This window comes from Peromyscus eremicus, chromosome 17, assembly GCF_949786415.1.
Source record: "Peromyscus eremicus chromosome 17, PerEre_H2_v1, whole genome shotgun sequence".
NCBI lineage: Eukaryota > Metazoa > Chordata > Mammalia > Rodentia > Cricetidae > Peromyscus > Peromyscus eremicus.
In genome coordinates, this window is record NC_081433.1 from 60,919,004 (window position 1) to 60,941,692 (window position 22,689).

At 59.2% G+C, this 22,689-nt stretch overlaps 1 protein-coding gene across 1 annotated transcript; it reads right to left on the reverse strand.

The window, feature by feature from the left end:
• Positions 1-1,636: 1,636 nt before the first annotated feature.
• Positions 1,637-3,794, reverse strand: Jund (JunD proto-oncogene, AP-1 transcription factor subunit). Its single transcript, XM_059244295.1, has one exon. The coding sequence runs from the start codon at positions 3,227-3,229 to the stop codon at positions 2,204-2,206; it is 1,026 nt and encodes a 341-aa protein (XP_059100278.1). The 5' UTR covers positions 3,230-3,794; the 3' UTR covers positions 1,637-2,203.
• Between the last annotated feature and the right edge of the window lie 18,895 nt (positions 3,795-22,689).

Genomic DNA, 22,689 nt, shown 5'->3' on the forward strand with positions numbered 1-22,689 from the left:
AGCACCACTTCAGCGGCTCACACCTTTATTCCCCGCACTGGGGAGGCAGAGACAGGTGGATCTCTGCGAGTTCCAGGCCAGCCTGGCTACATGGTGGTACCTTGTCTCACACAACAGGACAAATCTTTATAAAGACCCGAGCTCCATCCAGCACTACAAAAGCAGGAAGAGTCGACTTGGCGGTGCACGGGCATCCCCGCATTCCAAAGGCCAGGGGAGAGTTCAGATTCCGACTGCGTTGTGTGAGATAGGGCTCCAAGCCTGGCTTCTGTAACCTTCGTCCACTCTGAAAGGGACGGGGAGGCAGAACCTAGACCAGGACACTTTGTTCCATAGCATAAGACAGAGGCCCGCAAAGAAAGAGTATGTGTCTGGGGCAAATGGTCCCCTAGCTGGACTCCAGTGCTTGGAGCTCAGGAGAACGCCCGCCCAGCATGGACAAAGGCCTGGGTTCCATGCCACACTACGTAAACCCAGCTTTTGTCATTCCAGCACTCAGGAAACCTCTGCTCAAGTTCCTCTGTTATTACTGACCTTTGTTTTTCTAGACAGGTTCTCACTCTGTAGCCCAGGCTGTATAGGTCTGAAGAACCCCCTGCCTCAGCCTGGAAAATGCTGGGGTGACCAGCATCACCAAGCTGGGCTCAACAGTGCTGTTCAGGGTGGGCAGGTGGGTTGGAGCAGGGAGAACAACAGGAGAGAAAGCCCCTTCTTCTACAGCCAAGGGGGCAGGTACCTACTGGCTTAGGGGGTGATCTTGGACACATGCCCCCCACTAGGACTTACCCTGTGACCCTAGCACCCATGCTGACATCCTGAGGGGACCCCAAGACACAGGGTCTCAACAGCAATGGCCAGGGCTGACAGGAAAGTGCACGACTTGGCGGGTGGAGCCCTAGGGTCCAATCTCCCTGCTTGGCCGTGCCTCTCAAAGGCAGAAAGAAGGCTGTGGCTGACTTGAAGGAGGGCCTTGCCTAGCGTGCCCCAGGTCTGAGGCTCCATCTCCAGCATCCCAAGTCAAGACTCGCTGGGAGTGCGGGCAGGCCTTTAGCCTTCAGGAGGCAGAGGCAGGAGAATCTCTGGCAGTCCCAGGCCTGCTTGGTCTACAAAGCAAGTTCCGGGGCAGCCAGGACTATGTTGAGTGACCTCAAGCCAAGAGCTCAACATCGCTGAACAGTGTTTCCTCAAACGGGAGAACAGGTGCCATGGAGAGGGGGCGTGTCGGGGAGACAATTAAACGCACCTCCAGGACTCTGGGCCGCCACCTTCCCGTCCTGGCCCGAGGTGCCCCGGAAACCAACAAAGGCGAATAAAGCCTCCGACTGAGAACCGAGGCCCCACGGGTGAGGCAAGCGCGTGTGCGCACCTCCTCCCTCTTCACCTCAGTCACCCTCTTCCCAAAGCACGTACCAGCTGTGTTGCTCAGGCTAGCCCAGGAGCCGAGTCCCGGCGCCACCCAGGCCAGAGCCGGCAGCCTGCACCTAGGTGGCGCTCGCCCCGCAGATGTGCAGTCCCGGCCCGCGCCCACGCCCCGCGGGGGAGTTGGGGGGAGGGAAGGGACTGGGGGGGGATGGGAGCGGGCCAGGCCCCGCCCACCGCCGGCCCGGCGGGGGAAGAAGGAGGCGGACAGCCAAGCTGGCGTAACGAAGACTTTACTGAAAACACAAAACCGGCGAACCAAGAATTACGGAACAGGAATGTGGACTCGCAGCAAAACAAAACCAAACAAAAAGAGAGGGGTAGTGTCGGGAGGAGGGAGAGGAGGAGAGAGAGCGGAGGGGGAGGAGTTTTTTTTTTTTTCTTCTTCCCGTTTCTTTAAAAAACCAACACAAGGAAACACACACGCAACACGCAACCAACGTTGTTCCCGAGTAGAAACATAAATAGGGCGGAATCGGACACTCCCGTTCTCTTCCAAAAGGCAAAAAAAAACAAAAACAAAAAGGAAAGAAGGCAGAGCGGAGGCTGCGCGCCTCTAGGAGCCCCTCCTCGGCGGCACAAAGGGGCTGCCGGGGCGCGGGCTTGTGCAACACGCGCGAGGCTGGGGAGACAGAAGTGGCGCGAGGGCGGGGGTCGTGCGCTCGGGGTCCCCACCCGGAGTTAAGGGGGGTCCAGCTTGTCGAGTCCGGGGGCACCGAGTCTCGGAGGAGTCCGGGGTGCCCCCCCACCGCAGCGAGTCCGCGCATGCGCCCCGCGCTCAGGCTCAGTACGCGGGGACCTGGTGCTGGGGCAGCAGCTGGCAGCCGCTGTTGACGTGGCTGAGGACTTTCTGTTTGAGCTGCGCCACCTGCTCGCGCAGCAGGCTGGCGGTGGACGCCAGCTCGGTGTTCTGGCTCTTGAGGGTCTTGACTTTCTCCTCCAGGCGCGAGATACGCTCCAGCTTGCGCTTGCGGCACTTGGAGGCGGCGATGCGGTTGCGCAGCCTCTTGCGCTCCGCCTTGATGCGTTCCTGCGTGTCCATGTCGATGGGCGACAGCGGAGGGCTGTCGCCGAAGCTCGGGACGTCCGGCACGGTCTGCGGCTCGTCCTTGAGCGCGGCCAGGCGCGGTGGATGCGGAGGTGGCGGCGGCCCGAGCGCGCCTGGGGGCGGCGGGAAGGGCACCGGCTCCGCGGCGAAGGCCACGGTGGCCGCGCCCCCAGGGGGCCCGGCGCCACCCGCGAAGCTGCTCAGGTTGGCGTAGACGGGGGTCTCGGCGGCTCCCGGAGTGGCCGCCAGGTCCCCGGGCGCGGGGGGCGCGGGGGCCCCCGATGTGGCCGCGGTGGCCGCGCCCAGCTGGCTCTGCTTGTGGAGGTCCTCCAGCGCCTTGACGAAGCCCTCGGCGAACTCCTGCTCCTCGCTGGCCGCCACCTTCGGGTACAGGAACTGCGTGCTGGTCGGGGTGGTGGTTACCAGCCCGTTGGATTGGATGATCAGCCTCTCCAGCTCCGGCGACGCGAGCTTGAGCAGCCCAAGGTCCGGCGACGCCAGCAGCCCGTCGGGGGCGCCGTCGGGGCGCAGCGCGGAAGGTGCAGTGGCCGACCCGGGCTTCAATCCTGCCGCTCCCTGCTCCGCCAGGCTGAGCGTCAGCGCGTCCTTCTTCAGCATGCTGCTCGTCGGGGGCGCCCCGGGGAACGCGCGGCCCGGGGGCGCGAAGCCACCACCGCCGGGGGCCCCAGCAGTACCGGCGACGCTCGACGCACCCGCAGCCAGGCCGCTCAGCGCCTCCTCGCCGTAGAAGGGCGTTTCCATCCCCGCCTCCCCCGCCGCGCTCGGCCCCGGGGCGGGGGGAGTGGCCGCGGCCTCCCCGGGGGGCCCCGTGCGCCCCCCCGTCCGCTGCCCGTGATGCCCGGCTCCGCTGCCGGCCGCTCTGGCCCGCGACGCCCGCGCGCACCCTTATAGCCTCGGCCCCCGCGATGAGCTCACCGCCCCCGTTCGCCATTGGCCCGAGGTGACGTCGTAGATTTGCATAAAGGGGCGGGGCCCGGGACGCCCTCGCTCCGCGGCTGCTGCGGCCGCTGTTGCCACGGGCGACGCTCGCTACATGGCACAACAGCGCGCTGCATTGTGGGTTGACGTCATGGGGGTGGGGCTGAGCGCGGCCTGGCCGGGTCACCACGCCCGGCGTGGAGTGCGGGGCTCAGGCTCCGTCCTTCTCGCTCTCCCTCCCCCACTCCGTCCCTTTCTCCTCCCTCCGTCCTAGCCTTTCCTCTCTCTCCTCTCTCTGTCTCTCTGACCCATCGTCCGTGTGTCGGTCTCTCCCCTCGTCTCAGTTCTGGCATTTCTCCTGTGGCGTGATGGGCCGGGTCTCACGGAAGCCACGCCCCCTGCGGGGCACGCCCACCGGAGACCACGCCCCCGCGGAGGGCCCAGGCTGCGGGCTGGCAGGTGCGGGCGGGGCAGGGGAGCCCCGAGCTGCGGGGCGCTTCCCGCCCTGTCGGTCTCTCCGGAGCTAAACCTCCCTCCCTGCCTTCCCAGAGGGAAACTGAGGCCGCGCTATGTGGAGTCCCCAGCGTTCATCTGTGAAAAAAAAGTTTATTCTTTGTTTTGAGACAGGGTCTCATCCTCTAACTTCTGCTGACCATGAACTCACGTTAATTCCCCTGCCTCACCTTGCCAAGTGTTTCAATAGCAGGCCTGAGCCGCTTCACCTCGGCATGAAGGTTTTGGTTTTGTTCGTTTTACATTTGACTCCGTGTGTGCGTGTGTGTGCGCGCGTGTGTGCGCGCGCGTGTGTGCGTGTGTGTGCGCGCGCGTGCACCTGTGGAGGTCGGAGGACAGCTTGTGGGAGTCGGTTGTTCTCTTCCACCCTGGGATGGGATCGTGCTCAGTTGTCAGGCCACCCCCCACCCCCACCCCACCCCACCCCACCCCACCCCACCCCACCCCCACCCCCAGGGCCCTGGTTTTGGATATTTTGAGACAGGATCTCACTCTAGCCCAGACTGACTTCTGAACTCCCAGCAATCCTCAGCCTCCGGGGTCCTGGATGATGATGTTTACCACTGGGCCTTGCTTCCAATACGCATTTGATTTTAACTCTGTTTTCTTTGAGACAGGGTTTCTCTGTGTAGCTTTGGAGCCTGTCCTGGAACTCACTCTGTAGACTAAGCTGGCCTCGAACTCACAGAGATCCGCCTGGCTCTGCCTCCTGGGTGCTGGGATTACAAGCCTGTACCACCATGGCCAGCTTGATTTTGACTTTTCGGACAGGCATTTGCTCTATACCCTAGCCCACTAAGAACTCAGGGCAATCCCCTGCCTCAGCTTAGCTGCTGGAATGATGGACCTAGTCCCGCATGATAGGTGGGTCTGGGGTTTGATGTTTTGAGTTTTGACGGTTTTTTGTTTGTTTGTTTGTTTTTTTTGAGACAGGGTTTCTCTGGGTAGTTTTGGTGCCTGTCCTGGATCTCACTCTAGACCAGGCTGGCCTTGAACTCACCAAGATCCGCCTGGCTCTGCCTCCCGAGTGCTGGGTTTAAAGGTGTGCGACACCACCGCCCAGCAAGTTTTGTGTTTTGACAGATGGTCTCACTTTACAGCCCTGGCTGGTTTGGGGTTTACAGAGATATGGGCCTGGCGATGCTGAGCTTAAAGACCGGCATGCAAAGGGTGTACTGGCAATCATCAGTTTATCAAGTACCGGGGTGACAACCTGGGCACCTTACCATGGCGTGAAGTTCGGGGGTGAGCTTGTGGGTTTTGTTTTTGAGTTTATTTTGAGCCAGAATTTCCTGTAGCTCAGGCTAGACTTCAGAACTGATCCCCTGCCCCCACTTTCTGAGTGGGAAGACAGGTGTGCCCCCCAAAGCCAGTCCCAGCCTGAGTGCTCCAGCAAGCCTCTGGGCAGCCATGGTGGTACATTCTTCCGGCTGGCCCTGCCAGGGCCTGAGGTGGGTCCCAAGTGGAGCTGGTGAAAAGATCCCGGCTGGTAATTACCCCCTAATTAGTACAGTAGGCCCGCCAGGCCTGGCTGGTGGGGGGACCTGGCTGGCGGGGGGACAGGCCCCCCACTCAGGCCCCTGCCTCCCACCCCTCACCATGGCCCTGTCTGACCCAGGTGGCGGGCCAGCTCCTTCCTTAGCACCTCCACCTGGTGCCACCGCACACCCCAGCCTTCCCGGCTGTGGCCTCGGGCCCGCACACCCAGCTCGCGTCCCCTGCTGTAGCCGAGGGGTCTCCCGGAACAAGGGGGGACTCCTCCCCGCACCACACAGGACTCCTTTCCCAGGCTGGGCCCCCGAGGGTTGGGCCTGCTGCTGCTGCTGCTGGCCTGCCGCCAGCCGGCCCGCGGGCCGGTCCCGCCTCTCCCCGGGGCCGGTGCGGAGCCGGGACGCCAGAGGCTCCGCCCTGACCTTGGGCCTTGGCCTTGGCCGTGGGGGATGGGCTGGCCCTCTGGAGGCGGCGCCGGTTTGAGCTGGTTGAGGACCTTTCTGTGTGCCTGTTTTCCTATCAGCCCCGGAGCATTTTTGTAGTTACATGGAGACTGTGAAGCATTGTAACGGCTGGATGTTTCCTTGTTTTTCCAGACGGGGTTCCCTGTGTCGCCCTGGCTGTCCTGGAACTCGCTCTGGAGACCAGGCTGGCCTCGAACTCAGGGATCCGCCGGCTGGGATTAAAGGCGTGCGCCACCACCGCCCGGCTGAGTGTTCTCGATTGCATTTCTGTGGGAGAGAGCGTGCTGAGGATCTGTTCTCTCCCATTATGTGGGTCTTGTGGACTGAACTCGGGCCCTCCCGCTTGGCAGCAAGCCCCTTCACCAACGGAGCCACCTCGCCACCCCATCAGTCACTGTTTAATTCTGTTATTTGGAGAAATGTAAGCGGCGAGTCTTGGGTGCTCTTAGCCTCCCCAAAATGTCCCCACTCAGCCTTCAGACCCTCAGTAAGGGCAGGAGGGGTGAGAACGGCTGGGGGCGCTGGGTTGGACCCGAGACCCGCGCCTGGCGTCTGTCCGAGGATGGGGCTGCGGCGGTAACCGTGCCCACGTAGGGCTGTTTTCGTTTCTAACCTGGGCAGTGTCTGGGGAAGGAAATGACCTGCCCAGGGTGCCACAGCCCAGGCTGGAGACGGTGCGGCCCCCACCCGGAACCTGATGTCTCGTGAGCCTGGTTCGAATCCCCAGGCCCTCGGTCCCTGCCACAGTGCGAAGATAAATTTGACTTTCTGGTTTATGTTTTCGGTCTTCACTTGAACCGGCAGAAACCGATCATCAGCTTCACAAAACGGGAAGACCCAAAGGCGGCCCCTGGGAGGAGCTGAGGCAGGGGACTGCCCCGGCGTGTGGGGGCAGACTGTGGGCACGGTCCCCAGGTGGCTGGGCCGTGGGGCGGCCGCATTTTTGGGGGTCGGGTTACCGGGAAGGCCGCGGCCTCCGGCCCCTCCCGCGCTGCTTCCGCCGGCGCCGGGACCGACCGCGACCGCAGGTGTCTGCGCAGCCGCGCCCGGGACCACGTCCTGTTTCTGGGTCGCCGCCAGCTCGTCCAGCCTCGTAAAACCCTCTGCAATGGGGAAACGAAGCGCGCCCCGGGCTCCTCGCCGGCCAGGGCCTGCGGGTGTGGGCCGACACCGGCTGATGACACCGGCGGACACCGGCCCACACCGGTCCACGCCGGCCCACGCCGGTCCACACCGGCTCTCACGCCCAGGGAACTGCGTGCGCTGAAATGCACCTGCCGCCTCCTGGCCGGGCGGCGAGGTTGGCCGGTCCAGGTGTCTGATTTTGTTTCTTGGCCCATCCCACCTCCTACAAGGCCTTTCGGAGCGGGGTGAGTGGGTGGAGGGGTTTAAGACATCTTGCTCTAGGCTCCTTCACAGCAGACAAGTTTTTGTTTTTTGTTTTTCTTTGAGACAAGGTTTCTCTGTGCAGCCCTGGCTGTCCTGGATCTCGCTCTGTAGCCCAGGCTGGCCTCGAACTCACAGATCCGCCTGCCTCTGCCTCCTGAGTGCTGGGATTAAAGGTGTGCGACACCACCGCCCCGTCCGAAGACCGGTTCTGAAACACTACATTTATCTCTTTGGTGTGTGTGTGTGTGTGCGCGTGTGTGCGTGCGCGTGTGTGTGCGTGTGTGTGTGTGTGTGTGTGTGTGTGTGTGTGTGTGCTACAGCCACGTGTGGGTCGGAGGACAACTGTGGCAGCCAGTGGAGTCTGCCTTCTATCGTGTGGGTCCTGGAGACTGAACTCAGGCTCGGGGCAAGGGCCTTTACCTCTGAGCCACCCCACCAGCCAGCCTAGAGAACAAGTCTTTCTGAGGCACTTTCTAAGCCTAGTGTGGGACACACCTGTCTTGAGGCATCGAGAGGCAGTCTCAACTAGACAAAGTCTGAGGGCAGCCTGGGGTACAGGGTCAGTCTCAAAATACAAACGAAAACAAGAATTAATGAATAAATAAGTAAAGGAATGAAGTGTGCTGTAGTAAGCCACTTTCTTTCTTTTTTAAAGACAGGGTTTCTCTGTGTAGCCCTGGCTGTGCTGGATCTCGCTCTGTAGTCCAGGCTGGCTTCGAACTCACAGAGATCCTCCTGCCTCTGCCTCCAGAGCGCTGGGAGTTAAGGTGTGCGCCATCACCGCCCGGCTCTCATTAAGCCTCATCTCTTTTCTGATTTTGCTTCAAAGTACCCTTTGGATCACAGGGATGGAAGGCCTAGAGTCCCATACCAGAGCTCAGGGGCCAGGGCTAGGGTGGGACCTCACAGAGAGCCGTCTTCAGGACAGGGAGCCCCAGCCACACACATAACTGGGTGCTCTTGTCCCCCCACACACACAGGTGTGGGACCCAGCACACAGTAGGTACTCAGTTACTGCAGCCTCGGGGGTGATGTCGGGCCCTGTGTGAGGAGGGGGTTTGCCTCCATCTGACCCAACCCACCTCCAGGTTACAGGGTCTGGGCCAAGGCCGCCCTCCTCCTCCACCTGGAGGCCCGGGACTGTCCCCACCCACGGTGCTGCAGGCCGGTGACAGTCTTCCTGGGGTGTGTGTGAATGGTACAGGCTGCAGGGAGGGGAGAGCTGGCCGCCCTGCAGACAAGCGCCCTGCAGACCAGCCGCCTGTGCTGGAGAACCGGGGACCCTCGGTGAGGAGAACCAGGGCCTGCCCCTCCCCCGGGCAGCCACCGGGAGGGAGGGACTGGTCCTGGGCACCTCCCGACGGCCTTCCCAGGAGGCGGGAGGACGAGCTGGGCTACAGAAGGCACACGAAGGGGCCCCGGACTGGGCAGAATGGGGACCCCAGGAACGTGGGGACCAACGTGCCAGCCGCGGGCTGGGAGCCGGGCCTGGCCAGGCGGCGCGGGGTACCCAGAGGGTGGCCGCGGCAGTGGGGTTCGGCCACCGCGCCCTGGGGAAACCGAGGCACAGGGCCCCATTCTGTCCCCTCCCCCTGCGCCCAGTCCCGGGTCCTCGGCTGGGACGAACTGATTTAGGGTTTGTTTGGGGATTTTTTTTTGGTGTGTTCAGAACGCAGATGCGTCCTTACCCAGTTCTCGTGTAGCCTGTGCCTCAGTTTCCCTTGCTGCGCATTGGCACGGGTGCGCGGTGCAGCCCGGAAAGGGGGGAGAGAACGAGCCTACAGTAGGCGACAGCCCCCTGCCTCCGCTGTGCCTCATCCCGCCCCCCTCCGCCCCAGCCCGCTGCTAATCAAACCCAGCGCTGGGGGAGGGGCGGCGGGAGAGCCGCGCGGGAACACGAGTGGTGCGAGGCCCCGGTCCGTCCGTCAGCACGACCCCCGGGAGCCAGGACCCGGCCACCAGCGGCCGCCCCTCCTCCTGCGCCCGCTCCCGCCCCCTGCCCGGCCCTCCTCCCTCCCTCCTCCCTCCCTCCTCCCTCCTCCCTCCCTCCTCCCTCCCGCACCGTCCTTTGTCCTCCTTTCCCGCCTTTCCTCAAAGCAGCCAATCCCGTGTAGATCTTGAGGCCGCATCGGGGGACCCCGAGTAGCTTGAGCCGTCTTAGGGTCCAGCTCCCCAGTCCAGACTGCCAGCAGCTGCCCAGGGCCCCTCGAGGCAGCCCTGTCTGCCCCGCCTGCCGCAGGGCCTCAGTGCACAACCAGGCAAGCGAGGCCGGGCTCCTGAGCCTGGGGTGCTGGAGAGGACCCAGAGGCCAGGGCACCTTCTGACGCCGCCACCTTACTTTCCCTGTATCCCTTTAGGACCAGCATGGCGATGTGCGCCTTTCCTTCCTTCCTTCCTTCCTATTGCTGGAAATTACCGAACACGCCGGGCTGTGTAGCCTGCCTCCGACTGTAAAAGCACCCGCTGCTCTTGGAGAGGACCCAGGTTCAGTTCCCAGCACACATGTGTGCACACACATGTGCACACACAAACACACACACATATGTGCACGTGCACGTAATTTAAAGTAATAAAAATCTTAGCCGGGCCGTGGTGGCGCACGCCTTTAATCCCAGCACTCAAGGGAGGCAGAGGCAGGTGGATCTCTGAGTTCGAGGCCAGCCTGGTCTACAGAGTGAGTTCCAGGACAGCCAGGGCTACGCAGAGAAACCCTGTCTTCAAAACAAAACAGAAGTAAATGTTAACCCTGAAGGTAGACTGGGTGGCTGACACCCAACTCTCAACCCAGCCAAGGTCCCAGACCCGCCTGTTGTCCTCAGTCCTCCATGGGTTCAGCCCCTCTGTCACCCCCGTCTGACCCATGTTCCTGCCGGGGCTGCCAGGGGTGGGGTGGGTTTTCCAATGGCTGCTTCCTCCTGAACTTAGACAGGCTGGACCTTCAGCTTCTCCACAGGGGTCCCCTTGAGGTGACAGCTGGCACAGTAGTTAATAAAGCAGCAGTATTCGGGGACCTAAGAACTGAACAACTGGACAGCCTGTAGCACAGGTACCCAGTCGACGCCAGCCAGAGTCCCCTCCCCGTCCAGAATGTGTCCAGTCTAGCCTCTACCACACTTAGCAAGAGAAACTGGGAAACTAACCTGTGGGGTTGGATTGGCAGCACTCTGGGTGGGGAGGAGGCTCAGGGACACCGTGAGGTGTCAGGACACAGATCACCTGAGTGTGAACAGCGACCAGTCTCTGGAGTTTTGGGGGACAGAGTGTTTAGCCCAGGCTGACCTGGCTCACTCTCTTTATGGACACCAGGCTAGCCCCACACTCACAGAGATGATCCTGCCTCCTAAGTACTGGGACTAAAGGCTTGTTCCGCCATGTCCAGCCTTCAGTTTAACTTCTTTCTCGTTTGCTTGTTCAATGCTGGGATTAAAACCCTTCAGTTTAATTTTTTAAATTGGAGGCCTTAAGACTTTAAAGAAACCTAGGTAGTGATGTTGCACGCCTTTAATCCCAGCCCTCTGGAGGCAGAGGCAGGCTGATCTCTGTGAGTTTAAGGCCAGTCTGGTCTACAGAGTGAGTTCCAGGACAGCCAGGGCTACGCAGAGAAACCCTGTCTCAAAAAAAAAAAAAAGACTTTAAATAAAACTGAACTCTGTGTTTGGACTTGGTAGAATATTAAACAAAGATCTCATGGGACCAAAGAGAAATCCACCTGAGAGCTGGGCTCTGTAGAGATGGCCCTTTAGGACTGAAGGTGGGAACCAGAACGATGCGCTACTCAGCTGGCTAGAGTCGGCCCAGGCTTCGAGGTACCAGAAAGACCAAGACAGGTCTGGGTCTGTTTTCAAAAGTGCCTTTGTCCTGGTGCACACCTTTGGTGAGATCTGGGCAGGAGCGTGGAGGAGGAGGGTCTCGCAGACAGTAAGGGTGAGCCCCTGTCCGCAGATGGAGAGACAGCAGCAGCACACATCCCTGGGCACCGAGGGTACCCTGTGACAGGCCCCGGGACAGACGGAAAGCGGCGTGGCCTCGTCAGCATGCGAGTGTGCCTGCATGAGTGTCACCGCCCTGCGGCACCCGAGTGTCGACATGCGGGGAGGCAAAGGGACTGCCATGTAAAGGGGAACTGAGAACAAGTACAGCTCTCCATCCCTCGGCGCCCCGGCTTGGCCTTTGGGTGTGAATGAACGCTGCCTCCCGGCATCTCCGGTCTCAGTCCTGCAGCCTTTCCTGGCTGCTCACGTCTGGGAAACAGACTGCGAGCTCACCTCCACTGTTACTGGGGAAGTCGGGAGACGTAACCTCCCCTGGCACCGTCAGACCAGACCAATGGGTCTCCTGGTGAGCAGGGCAGGGATCCCAGGGAGGCCCAGGAACCAGCCAAGACTGACTGGTGAGAGCCGGGTGGGCACCGGTAAGCCTGCCGGAGAGGCCCGATGATCACTCTCGGAGCTGTTGTCTGTCTCGCAGGAGAAACCGCGGCTGTGAATCCATGGCGGGGTGTGTGTGTGTGTGTGCGTGCGTGCGCGCGTGTGCTGTGTGTGTAGTAAAAGGTGGGTCGGCCCTAGCTTGACCAAGGATGAGTGGTGAGGCTCATACAGCTTAGAGGGGCCTCTTGGGAGCAGTTCTGACACTGGGGTCCCAGCAGATGCTAAGACCAGGACCGGGAAGGGTGGCTGGAGAGCAAGTGCAGGCTGGTTCCTCCCCTGTCCCTCCCCATGTGTGACCAGCAATGTAAACCCACCCCACGGAGTGTGAGCAGCACCATGAAGACACACAGCTGGAGAGACCTCCGCGGTTAAGGGACTTGCTCTTCCAGAGGAGGTGGATTCGGTGCCCAGCACCTACGTGGCTGCTCACACCACCTGAAACTCCAGTTCCAGGCAATCCAAGGACCTTCTGGCCTCAACAGGCACTGCACACACACGGCACACAGACATGTATGTAAGTAAAACACATAAAATAAAATTTTAAAAATGCCAAGTTTCACAAATGTATGTTCAGGGACTTACGTTGTTGAATACATCAGGGTGGGGTGGCCCCCAAGGAGCCTCTAGATAAAGAGCTAGTTTAGAGGTTTTAGTCCTGGGGACCCAGGACACCCTGACGGATCTGCTACACTGGCAAGATATGTTCCTCTCTTGGCCGCTGTGGCAGACCTGTCTGAAGGAGAACTGTAGATTCGTGGTGACCCCGAGACACCCTCATCGAAATGCAGACCCAACAGGCTCCCTCTGCCTGGGGAAGGGGGGGATTCCACACCCCTCATGGAGCCACTGAGAGCCCTGGACCCTGACAGAGGCCTGAGATGCCTGTCCTAACTCTCTTATACGTGCCAAGGTGCCTTGCAAACGCCACTCGGGGAAGCTCAGGCCCCTGAACTACATCATGACCGCCAGGTGCAGGGGCCCAACGCACCTTCATGTACCAGTCGCCCACCAGCTCAGAGCTCCTGAGCTGGAAAAGAGACCCGTATCCACCCAGAACCTCGGGCTCTGACTGATGCGATGCAGCCCACCCTCCCGGACCACCAGCCTGTGTGGATGACTGCCGATAGCCTCTCCTGACAGTTGGACACTGAAGGACATCATGAATTACTCAGGCTGCTTTGAAATGGCTGGAGCACTACCAGGAAGGGACAATGGATATCCAGGCTTACACCCAGAACTAGTTAATGATGGCTGGTTTTGGTTTTGGTTTTTCAAGACAGCATTTTCTCTGTGTAGCCCTGACTGTCCTTGAACTCTGTAGACCAGGCTGGCCTTGGACTCAAAGATCTGCCTGCCTCTGCCTCCTGAGTGCACCACCATGCCTGGTCCCCAAGAGGAAGGCTGGCCAGAGGCCTTGAACTTGAGGAAGGCCTCAGGTGCCCTAGGGGCCGGCAGGGCCCAAGTGGTTTCTGAGAAGCTGTGGGGAACCTTGGCCTTAACACTCCCTTTGGCTTAGAAGTGACTTGGAATCAGCCAATGGTTAACTCAGCCTTTGTCAGCCAGGCCCAGGGAGACCTCTGCAAGTCCAAAGACTTCTCTGGAGTCAGCACCAGCAACTAGAAAGTTGCTACATTGATGCTACTCTAACCAAACCCAGGAGGTCCAACCGCAGAAGACAACTGTACAGGAAGGCAGATCGGCCACTGCCCTCCGGGATTGGCCCGGACACACCCAGGGAGGTTCCCCGGCCGGGGCTGGGCAGACCAGGGCCTGACCAGAAGGACTGACTGCCTTGTTCAGAGGCGAGATTACAATGACCAAGCCACCAAGCGTGAGGTCCCTGACGGTCAGAGAATTACCAGACCTGGGACAGCAGGGGTGAGGCTAGCTGGTTCAGATGCTCCTCAATATGAAGCTGGTTTGGCCACTGTGGGAGACTGCAGCAGCCTAACCCCAGGAGCCCACAACCTGGATGACTGGAGATCATGGCATACGCCAGGGCAGAATATGTCTCTGTGAAAGGGGACCCATGGGTTGTGTCCCTTTCTTACTGTGTCCACAATGCACATTAGGTGGCCAGGAAGTCCTTCCCAAACACCAGTAACCCTGACTACTGTGGCTCCCGTGGGTCAGGACCGTGGGAACACTGGATGACCAGGTAACTTTTGACCCCGACGAACAAGCTACCCTGACCTGGGGAAGCCGGAAGCAGGAATCACAACCCTCACGGTCCTCCAAGAAGAATGATGTTTCTAGAACTTCAGGGAGCGGCCCCTATGGAGATCTGAGCTCCCCTGAGGTGCGAGTTGAAGGCAGATCCCCTCAGGCTGCCCTGAGCTGCAGCCAACAGTGGAAGTCCTAAAGCTAGGACGGAAGGGAGGCTGCAAGGTATCACGGAACAGGAGACAGATCTGTCAAGAAAATGCCAGTTCCTTTGTCTCCACCATCCCAAGGACGGTGCCAACTTGGCTTGGGGGGAAAGCAGGTTGTTGGCCAGAACTGGTTCCTGCAGCCCAATGCCAGGTCATCAACGCCCCGCCCGGCACGTGCCCAAGCCCTGCTTCCCACACGTACGTGAGTGTAGCGCCAGCATCACAGTGGGGGCCTGACCCAAATGTTGGGGTTCTGGGTCTGTCTAGCACATGCCAAGGCTTGTCATTTGGCTTTGTCACCCAAGCCGGCCACCCACCTGTGGGCATTCACAGCCGTGGCCCTCAGTGTCACAGGCTGACAGACTGACTATGGGACACAGATTAGCAAGATACAATAAACTGGGCAGTGCTGGCGCACACCTTTAATCCCAGCACTGGGGGGCGGGCACAGAGGCAGGTGGATCTCTGTGAGTTCAAGGCCAGCCTGGTCTAAATAGAGAAACCCTGTCTTGAGAAAATCAAACTCACGGACAGTCAGACTTAACAGACCCAGCTCTTGAGGCCAGGACATTGAGCGTTTTACCCCCACTGGCAGTTTCACCAAAGAGGGGGCACCTTGCAGGGTGGCCCTAAATTCCAACACCACTAAAATGAACCTCAGAACTTGTGGCCTTTGGGTGTGAGTCCTGACCTGACAGGAATAAATGGGGTTTCCTGGCAGACAACCTTAGTGTCCCCTAATTTTCTGTACCCCCCAAAAATCCTGCAAGGAATTGGCCAAACATTAACCCGGTGATCATGTGAGCAGCTTTGTGGTGGCACCCGGAGGCCCCTGCTGGTAGACTGTAGGACACTCGTACATTAGTCCATTTCATGTCCCTTCCACTGTGGCACTCAGACACCCCTTCACACCTCAAGGCCCCTTAACTCCAGGGGGCTCGTCTGACCCCCACACTTAGATAGGTGCTATAGGAGCGTCTGACATCATCAGCTCTACTCTAGACAGGAACTACTGCATTTCTTACAGCCAGAGGCAGTCTGTGGGCCACCAGGAAGACAGCTCGGGGCCGAAGATCAGCATTACATGATTGTAGCTGGGAACAGTGGATCCCGTGTCATGCTGGAGGGGCAGGCTCCAGACACGACCGTTTCCAGGGCGCCCAGGATCAGTGCCCTCACTGAGGAAGAAGGTGAAGGGCCGGCTCTCGGCTCAATGGAAGAATGGTCCGCACGGCAAGGAGGAGCCCTCCCACACGCTTAGTCATAGCTGACTCGGTTTGTCCATTAGAGGCCCAGTCCAGAGCCCTCCAGCAACTGCCAAGCAGAGTGTGAATAAAACCGGGTGTGTAGGACTCTAGTCTCTGTCAGGTGCGGCGTGCGTGCGTGTGCCTGTCGGGAGCTCCTCTGGAATCCTGGCTGTCGGTGGCCGCTGTCTCCTGGACCCTTTGTCCTTTTGTGCGCACTGTCAGCCAGTGAGAAGGGTTGAGGTGGAAGGCAGCGGCCATGGCCTGTGCCGGCTCACTAGCCCCCGGGACACTGAACATTTGTGTGCAGAGGTGCAGTGTGCCTTGCTCAAAACCTGAAGCCATCTGTCTGGTGATTTGTGACCCTGATCTTTTTAAAAATTTATATATATATATATGAGTGATATATATATATATATATATATATATATATATATATATATATATATATATATGTGATTTGCCTGCATGCATGCCTGTGTACCTTGTGTGCCTGGTGTCCTTGGAGGCCAGAAGAGGGTGCTGGATCCCCTGGAACTGGAGTTACAGATGGTTGTGAGCATCCATATGGGTGCTGGGAACCAACCCCGGGTCCTGAGAGAGTTGCTGGTTCTCTTAGCTGCCAAGCTGTCCCTTCACTCCTCCATGCTGTCTCTAAAAGACAGACAGACGGACATGTAGGGTGTGTGGGGTGGGCAGGGACCCTGCTTGCCTGAGAGGCTTGGCGTGTTGTGGCCTTCTGTTCTTACAGGCCATCTCCAGAGCTGGACACACCCTGGAGGAGGCTATGGCAAAGTTCTGCCCAGGGCGTTACTTCTCACCCATGTGCTTGTCCTGTCCCTGTAGCGCTGGCTGAGGCCAGGGACCTTCGGCATTCCTAGCTGTAACACGAATTGCTAAACGGTCTTATTAATAAAAAAAAAAAACCCAAAGCCAGATATTGGGGTGAAAGCTGAAAGACCAGAGAAACAGAACAAGCCAGGCACGTTCTTACCTCTACAAAATCCTCAGCCTCGAGAGAGGGACTTCCTGTTTACTCACGCCTTATATACCTTTCTGTGCCCTGCTGTCTTCCTTCCTTCCTAGTGCTGGGATTAAAGGCATGTGCCACCACACCTGGCTCTGTTCCCAGTGTGGCCTTGAACTCACAGAGGTCCAGATGGATCTCTGCCTCCTGAATGCTAGGATTAAAGGGTGTGCCACCACTGCCTGACCTCTATGTTTAATATAGTGGCTGGCTCTGTCCTCTGATCCCCAGGCAAGCTTCATTGGGGTACACAATATATCACCACACCTGCCTCCTCTCCCGGCCTTGGCATGCCTGGCTGAGTGGTCGAAGCTCCCAGGGAGCAAGGGCAGGCAGGATGCTGGCCGGGCTGGGGCTCAGCCAGGGGCCTCACATCCTGGGAGTAGAAATAGTTAACAAATAAGCAAACAAGAGCCACAGAGTTGGGTGGTGACACCAATCACAGCAGAAAGAGAAGTGTGGGGACGGAACTTCCGGTTCATAGCATTCATTGGTGGATCGATTGTTCCAGAAGGCTCAGGGAAAGGTCCTGGGGTCAGAATGTGAGGAATGAAGGGAGGGGTGACCCTTGGGGGTCCCCAGAACATCACCAGCCAGGGTGTGAGGTTGAGTCATTACCACTCCATAACTTCTCTTCTTTCCTCAGTTTCCCCACGAGTGTGCATCCCCCAGGAAAGGCCTGGACTCAGCTCTGGCCATAACCCCACCAATGCCCCTGTGCCGTCCTGTGATATATGGTTACCCGGCCCTTGAAACGTGCCACCTGCTCCAGGAGACTGAGGGCCTTCAGCTGGACGCAGTTCAGAAGTTAGACTTCCTGTCTCCAGTGATGCCCGAAATCTGCTAAAAATATCCGTGCCCCCTGCCAGGGAGCCAGCTATGACGCTGGCCGGGCTGCAGTGACGATGTTGAGCCCAAGGAGCATCCGGCAGAGCCGGTTGCCATGGTGATGCTGACTCAGAGGCAGAGGCAGGTAGCAGCATCTGGTACCCGTCTGCCCGCCTCTGCCTGGCCAGCACTGAGCATCCTCTGCTGGGGACCAGGGTCGCTGGCAGCTGTGGGGGAGGGGAGACAGGAGACAGATACCGCAGTCACGGCAGGAGGGTGACGTGTGTGTGGTTTGTAATGCCCTTGACTGAGGGCCCATGGGGTGCACACACACGCAACCATCCACCTGACCTTCCCACCCACCCACCCACCACGCTCCCATCTGTCCTTCTGTCTGTCCATCCCTTCACCCCACATTTGCAGAGCATGTCTTGGGCACAAGGTAGTCACTGTGGGGACGAGGGTCTGGGCTGGGTGATCTCATGGTCACTCCAACCCACACCTGGAGCTGGCTAAGACACCACCGGTTCCTCATGTTCCTGTCTGCCCCCCCCCCGCCCCCCGCCCCGTTCCCACAGCCACAGCAGCCACAGCAGCCACAGCAGCCACCGTGCATACCCTTCTCCAGCACCCACCCACTCTCAGCCATGTCACTGGTCCCTGCCCCAGGACCTTTGCTTCTCCAGTTGCTCCAAGGACCCTTTTCTTCTTCAGCTGGCCTCTGGGTGCCATTCTTGGTGACGCTGTCTCCAAACAACAGAGTAAACCAAACAGACTGCATGAAGAGGTGAGCGGGACATGGTGGTGCACGCCCATCGATCCCAGCTCAGGTGAGCAGGGCATGGTGGTGGACGCCCATCGATCCCAGCTCAGGTGAGCAGGGCATGGTGGTGGACGCCCATCGATCCCAGCTCAGGTGAGCAGGGCGTGGTGGTACACACCCATCGATCCCAGCTCAGGTGAGCAGGGCGTGGTGGTGGACGCCCATCAATCCCAGCTCAGGTGAGCAGGGCATGGTGGTGGACGCCCATCGATCCCAGCTCAGGTGAGCAGGGCATGGTGGTGGATGCCCATCGATCCCAGCTCAGGTGAGCAGGGCATGGTGGTGGACGCCCATCGATCCCAGCTCAGGTGAGCAGGGCATGGTGGTGGACGCCCATCGATCCCAGCTCAGGTGAGCAGGGCATGGTGGTGGACGCCTATCGATCCCAGCTCAGGTGAGCAGGGCATGGTGGTGCACGCCTATCGATCCCAGCTCTCAGGAGGTGGAGGCAGGGGGAATCTGCGAGTTTAAGGCTAGCCAGGGCGACATAAAGACCCTGTCTTAACCTGCATGTATGAGGTCCTGGATTTGATCCCTAACACACTGGGTCACCCCAGCACTGGGAGGAGACCCCAGGACTTCGGCCAGGCTACCCTACTTGACAAACTGTGGAGCTAAGGGAGACCTTACATCAAAGAAAAACAGGCTGGTGTGTGGGGGGATGCCTCAGTTAAATGCAATCGCCATGAAGCCAGACCACCCGGGTTCCGTCCCCTGGGACCCACACGGCGGAGGGAGAGAACAGCCCCCCCCCCAGCAAGCTGTCCTCTGACCCCACACACCACGCTTGCACACACAAACCCCATAAATAAATAAACGATAGAAAAACAAACGTTTGAAAAACCAAAGCAGATGCCTCCTGAGGAATGGACCAGACACTGCCGGTGACTTCCACATTGGCACGTGCACACAGAGAGATCACACAGAAATAAGGCGTATCAAAGAATAAAACCCACTCAGTAAACACAAAGCAACCTGGGCTTGCTGAGAACCTGGGGTCAGGGAGGCCGGCTCCCTGAACTAGACTGTCTGGGGTGACTCACCCTCCCTCAGGGAGAAGCAGGTGGGGCAGAGTTCTGCCTTGACCCATGGGGCACCTGCTGAGTGACGGCTGAGGCCAGCACCCAGCTGGCGCGTGCTGGCCCCGGGCCTTTGCACGTGCTGCTCTGGCTGGCCGGGGAGCCTGGGCCTGTGCCCGCCAGAATCCCACCACGGAGCGGAGGGAGCTGTCGCCATCCCTCCCCCCACCTTGTGCACCTTTCTTAGGCCTCCAGAACGATCCAGGGCTTAGCTAATGAGGACAGACAGGCCCATTTGGGGGGAACTTGGCTCTGCAGAGTGACCCCAGGAGGCTGAGAACTCACTCCTGAGCCTCCTGCCTCAGCTGGCTCTGAGACGTCTCCACGAACAAGGTCACAGGCTTCAGAAAAGGACCCCCTCACAGGGGGCTGCTCCAGGGATGACAAGGCCCTGCAGCAGGGAGGGTGGCGTGATGGAGAGGCTGCAGGACGCTGGTATTTTTAGGCACTGAACGAAGCCCTGAAGTATGTCCATGGCCCCTCCCGAGAGCAGGCTGGGTGACTGTTTTGGAGCCTGGTTCCAGCAGAGGCGGGATGGGATGGAGGGCATGAGTCACTGCCTGGTGGCTTCGAGGAGGCCGGGCCCAGGGAGGGAGCCTGCTGGGTGGGATCTCATGTGGGTGCGGTGGCCTTGGTGCTGCCCCCAGTGAGGCTCGGCCTAATGGAAAAATTGCCTGGGTCCCCAGTGGGACACAAGTCGGTCTTCACCAACTCCAGGGCTTGTAAAAAGTAAGGTATAGGCTGGACGGTGTGGTGGCACACACCTTTAATCCCAGCACTTGGGAGGCAGAGGCAGGCGGATCTCTGTGAGTTCAAGGCCAGCCTGGTCTACAGAGTGAGTTCCAGGGCAGCCAGGGCTTTAAAAAAAAAAAAAAAAAAAGAGTAAGGTCTGGACAGCATGAGTGTTCCCAAAGATGCCACTCCATACATTTATTGACTACTTAGTGTTTGTGTTATACCAGGCTGGACCTTGGGTGATCACCATGCTGTGCATTTACTGAGCACTTGCTGTATACCAGGCTAGCCTTAGGGAGACTGCCATGCTATACATTTACCTGCTGTATACCAAATTGGTCACAGGGATGACTGCCATGCCACTATTTACTGTGTTCTTCCCATGTACAAGGCTAATGGCTCACCTGCACCACACATTTATTGATCACCTCCTGCATACCAGGCTGGCCCTAGGGTGGGAACGTCATGTATATGTGTACTGAACACTTACTGCAGTGGAGGTGCAGTTATTATTACACAGCAGGGAAACTGAGGCACAGTTGGGTTGAGGCGGTCCAGGCACCTTAACCAGCACCTCTATGGCTACAGTTGCTAGTCAAGGGCCTTGTTTTGTTGTGTCCTGCTGGGGAGGGAACCCCAGGCCTCCCCACAGGCTGAGGGAGCCGCACCCCTTCCCAAGGGAGGATTTTTTTATTTTTTGCAAGTGTATCACTGAGAAGCCCAGCAGCCCCTGCAAGGCGGAGCCCAGAGGAATGGAGGCTTTGGCAGAGCAGGGCCTCACCGCCCAGGTCCTCACCGCCCAGGTCCTCACCGCCCCGGTCCTCACCAGCTCTTGGCTCCTTGTTTGGCCCTTGAGGCTGAGCCCAGAGGTCACAGGCAACGTCAAGTTCTGGGAGGCGAGAGGGAAGCTGGGTCACCACCCACTCTGGGTTTCGTTATTGTTGTGTTCTGTTATTTTTCTTGAGACAGGGTCTCCCTGTGTAGCCCAGGCTAGACTTGCACTCGCAGAAATCCACCTGCCTCTGGTGCTGGGATTAAAAGCATGTGCCTGACCGTCCACCGCTGTCTATGGCTGGGCAGTAAACACGGGCACCCTCCTGGGGGTGCTCTCAGGAGCCTTGGCAATGTGCTGGGGACACATGCCCGTCACCTGTCACCCAGGAGTGGAGGTGGGATTAGCTAGAGCTGAGCAGGCCTGGAGCCCAGGCAGGAGGGACCCAGCCTGGGTCTCCATAACTGATGGGGGAAGGGTGGCCAAGGAGGAGCCCTTGGTTTCCCAGCAGCAGGCTTGAGCTGCCCACTTCTCTCTGGCTCCCATCCGCAGACATGCCAGCAGGCCCCAGGGAGGCCGCCCTGCTCTTCCTATGGGAAAAGCCCCAACACCTCCCCTCGTCCAGCTCAAGTCTGCTGGCCACAGGGACTCTGCATCCGCCTGCAACACTAACTCTCCAGGTGGCCTGCAGTCTTGTCTCATACACCCCCAACTTCTACTGCTCAGGATCAAACCCAGGGCTGTGTGCACCCTAAGTGTGCTAGGACTCTCCATGGTACCTGGGGGTCAGAGTTCTCCCTTCCACCATGCAGATCCTGGAACTCAAACTCAGGCCGTCAGGCCTGGCAGGAGGCACCTCCGCCCACTGAGCCATCTCACTGGTCCCCATTTTCCAGTCTTGAATGCCACCTGACCTCTTCCCTGGTGGCCTCAACTGGCTGGCCTCTTGTCCCTGCTTCCCCTGGGCAAGGGCCCCACCATGTTGCCTGGTGCCAGTCCCCGCACACTCGGCTAGCCTTGGGGCCACTGTGGGATGTCTTCGGGTCCACAAGGTGCGTGGCCAGGCACCCTGGTGCCCCTCAAACTATAGTTACTGAGGTCTGCCTGCAAGGGGTCAGGAGGGGGCGAAGGGAACATAAACATGGTGGCAAACCACCCGTCATGAAGCTCCGCCCACAGGAGAGCCGTGGGGGTCAGGTGATGGGTGTGGACGCCAGCCCAGCAGGCCTGGTTTAGACAGAAAGATCTGGAAACCAGACTTCAGGAACTAGGCCTGGCTTCTGGTTTCCTTTTTTCTGCAGAGGGGCTGAGGCCGGGTTCCTGGAACTCACTGGGAAGAACACAGAAACCCCATTTGGCTCAGAGGCTTCTCGAAGCCAAAGCACCTAAGCCAGGAGGGTGCACGATCCAGGATGCAAAGGCAGCTGAGGTGACTGTCTTGTGTCCTGTGGGACAGGAATGGGGAGGGACACAGGGGCCCAGGAGGCAGGAGACGGAAGGACAGGGGACCTGGAGGGGCCTTGAGGAGAGGGCCAGGGTACAGATCTAGATCGTAGCCCTGCAGAGTGGCGAACACCTTTAATTCCAGCACTCAGGAGGCAGAGGCATGAGGATCTCTGAGAGAGCTCTAGGCCAGCCTGGTCTACACAGTGAGACCCTGTCCCAAAAACAACAAACCCCAACACTAGATTTTATTCATTTATAGTGTCTGAGGCATGCGTGGCCTTATTCTGCAGCTAAGGATGGTTGGAACTCATGGCAATCCTCCTGTTCCCACCATACCAGGCCAGATACTCACAGATCTGAAGTGTGGGCATAGTGAAGACAAGGTGGAGTCCATGGGCTGAGTGGCTGTACCAGCCACAGTCCTTACTCCGGGGCAGGCCTCAACATGGTGACCTGCCTGCCACGATGTGCTCCCTCAAAGTGCTGCCCAGGCAGGGTGTCACATGGGACCCAGCTGTGGGAGGGGGTGGCCCTGTGGTAGACGGCATCAAGACCAGGCCACAATGCCAGGGCCACCTGCAGACTAGCACTAGGCTCTAGCTGGGAGGGACACAGACCTTCCCAACCAGCTGGTTTGAACTCTTTTTGAGACAGGGCTTCTCTGTGCAGCCCT

Bases quoted from the DNA above. Each gene is read 5' to 3' on its own strand.
- Jund (XM_059244295.1), bottom strand. From the start codon at position 3,229: ATGGAAACGCCCTTCTACGGCGAGGAGGCGCTGAGCGGCCTGGCTGCG.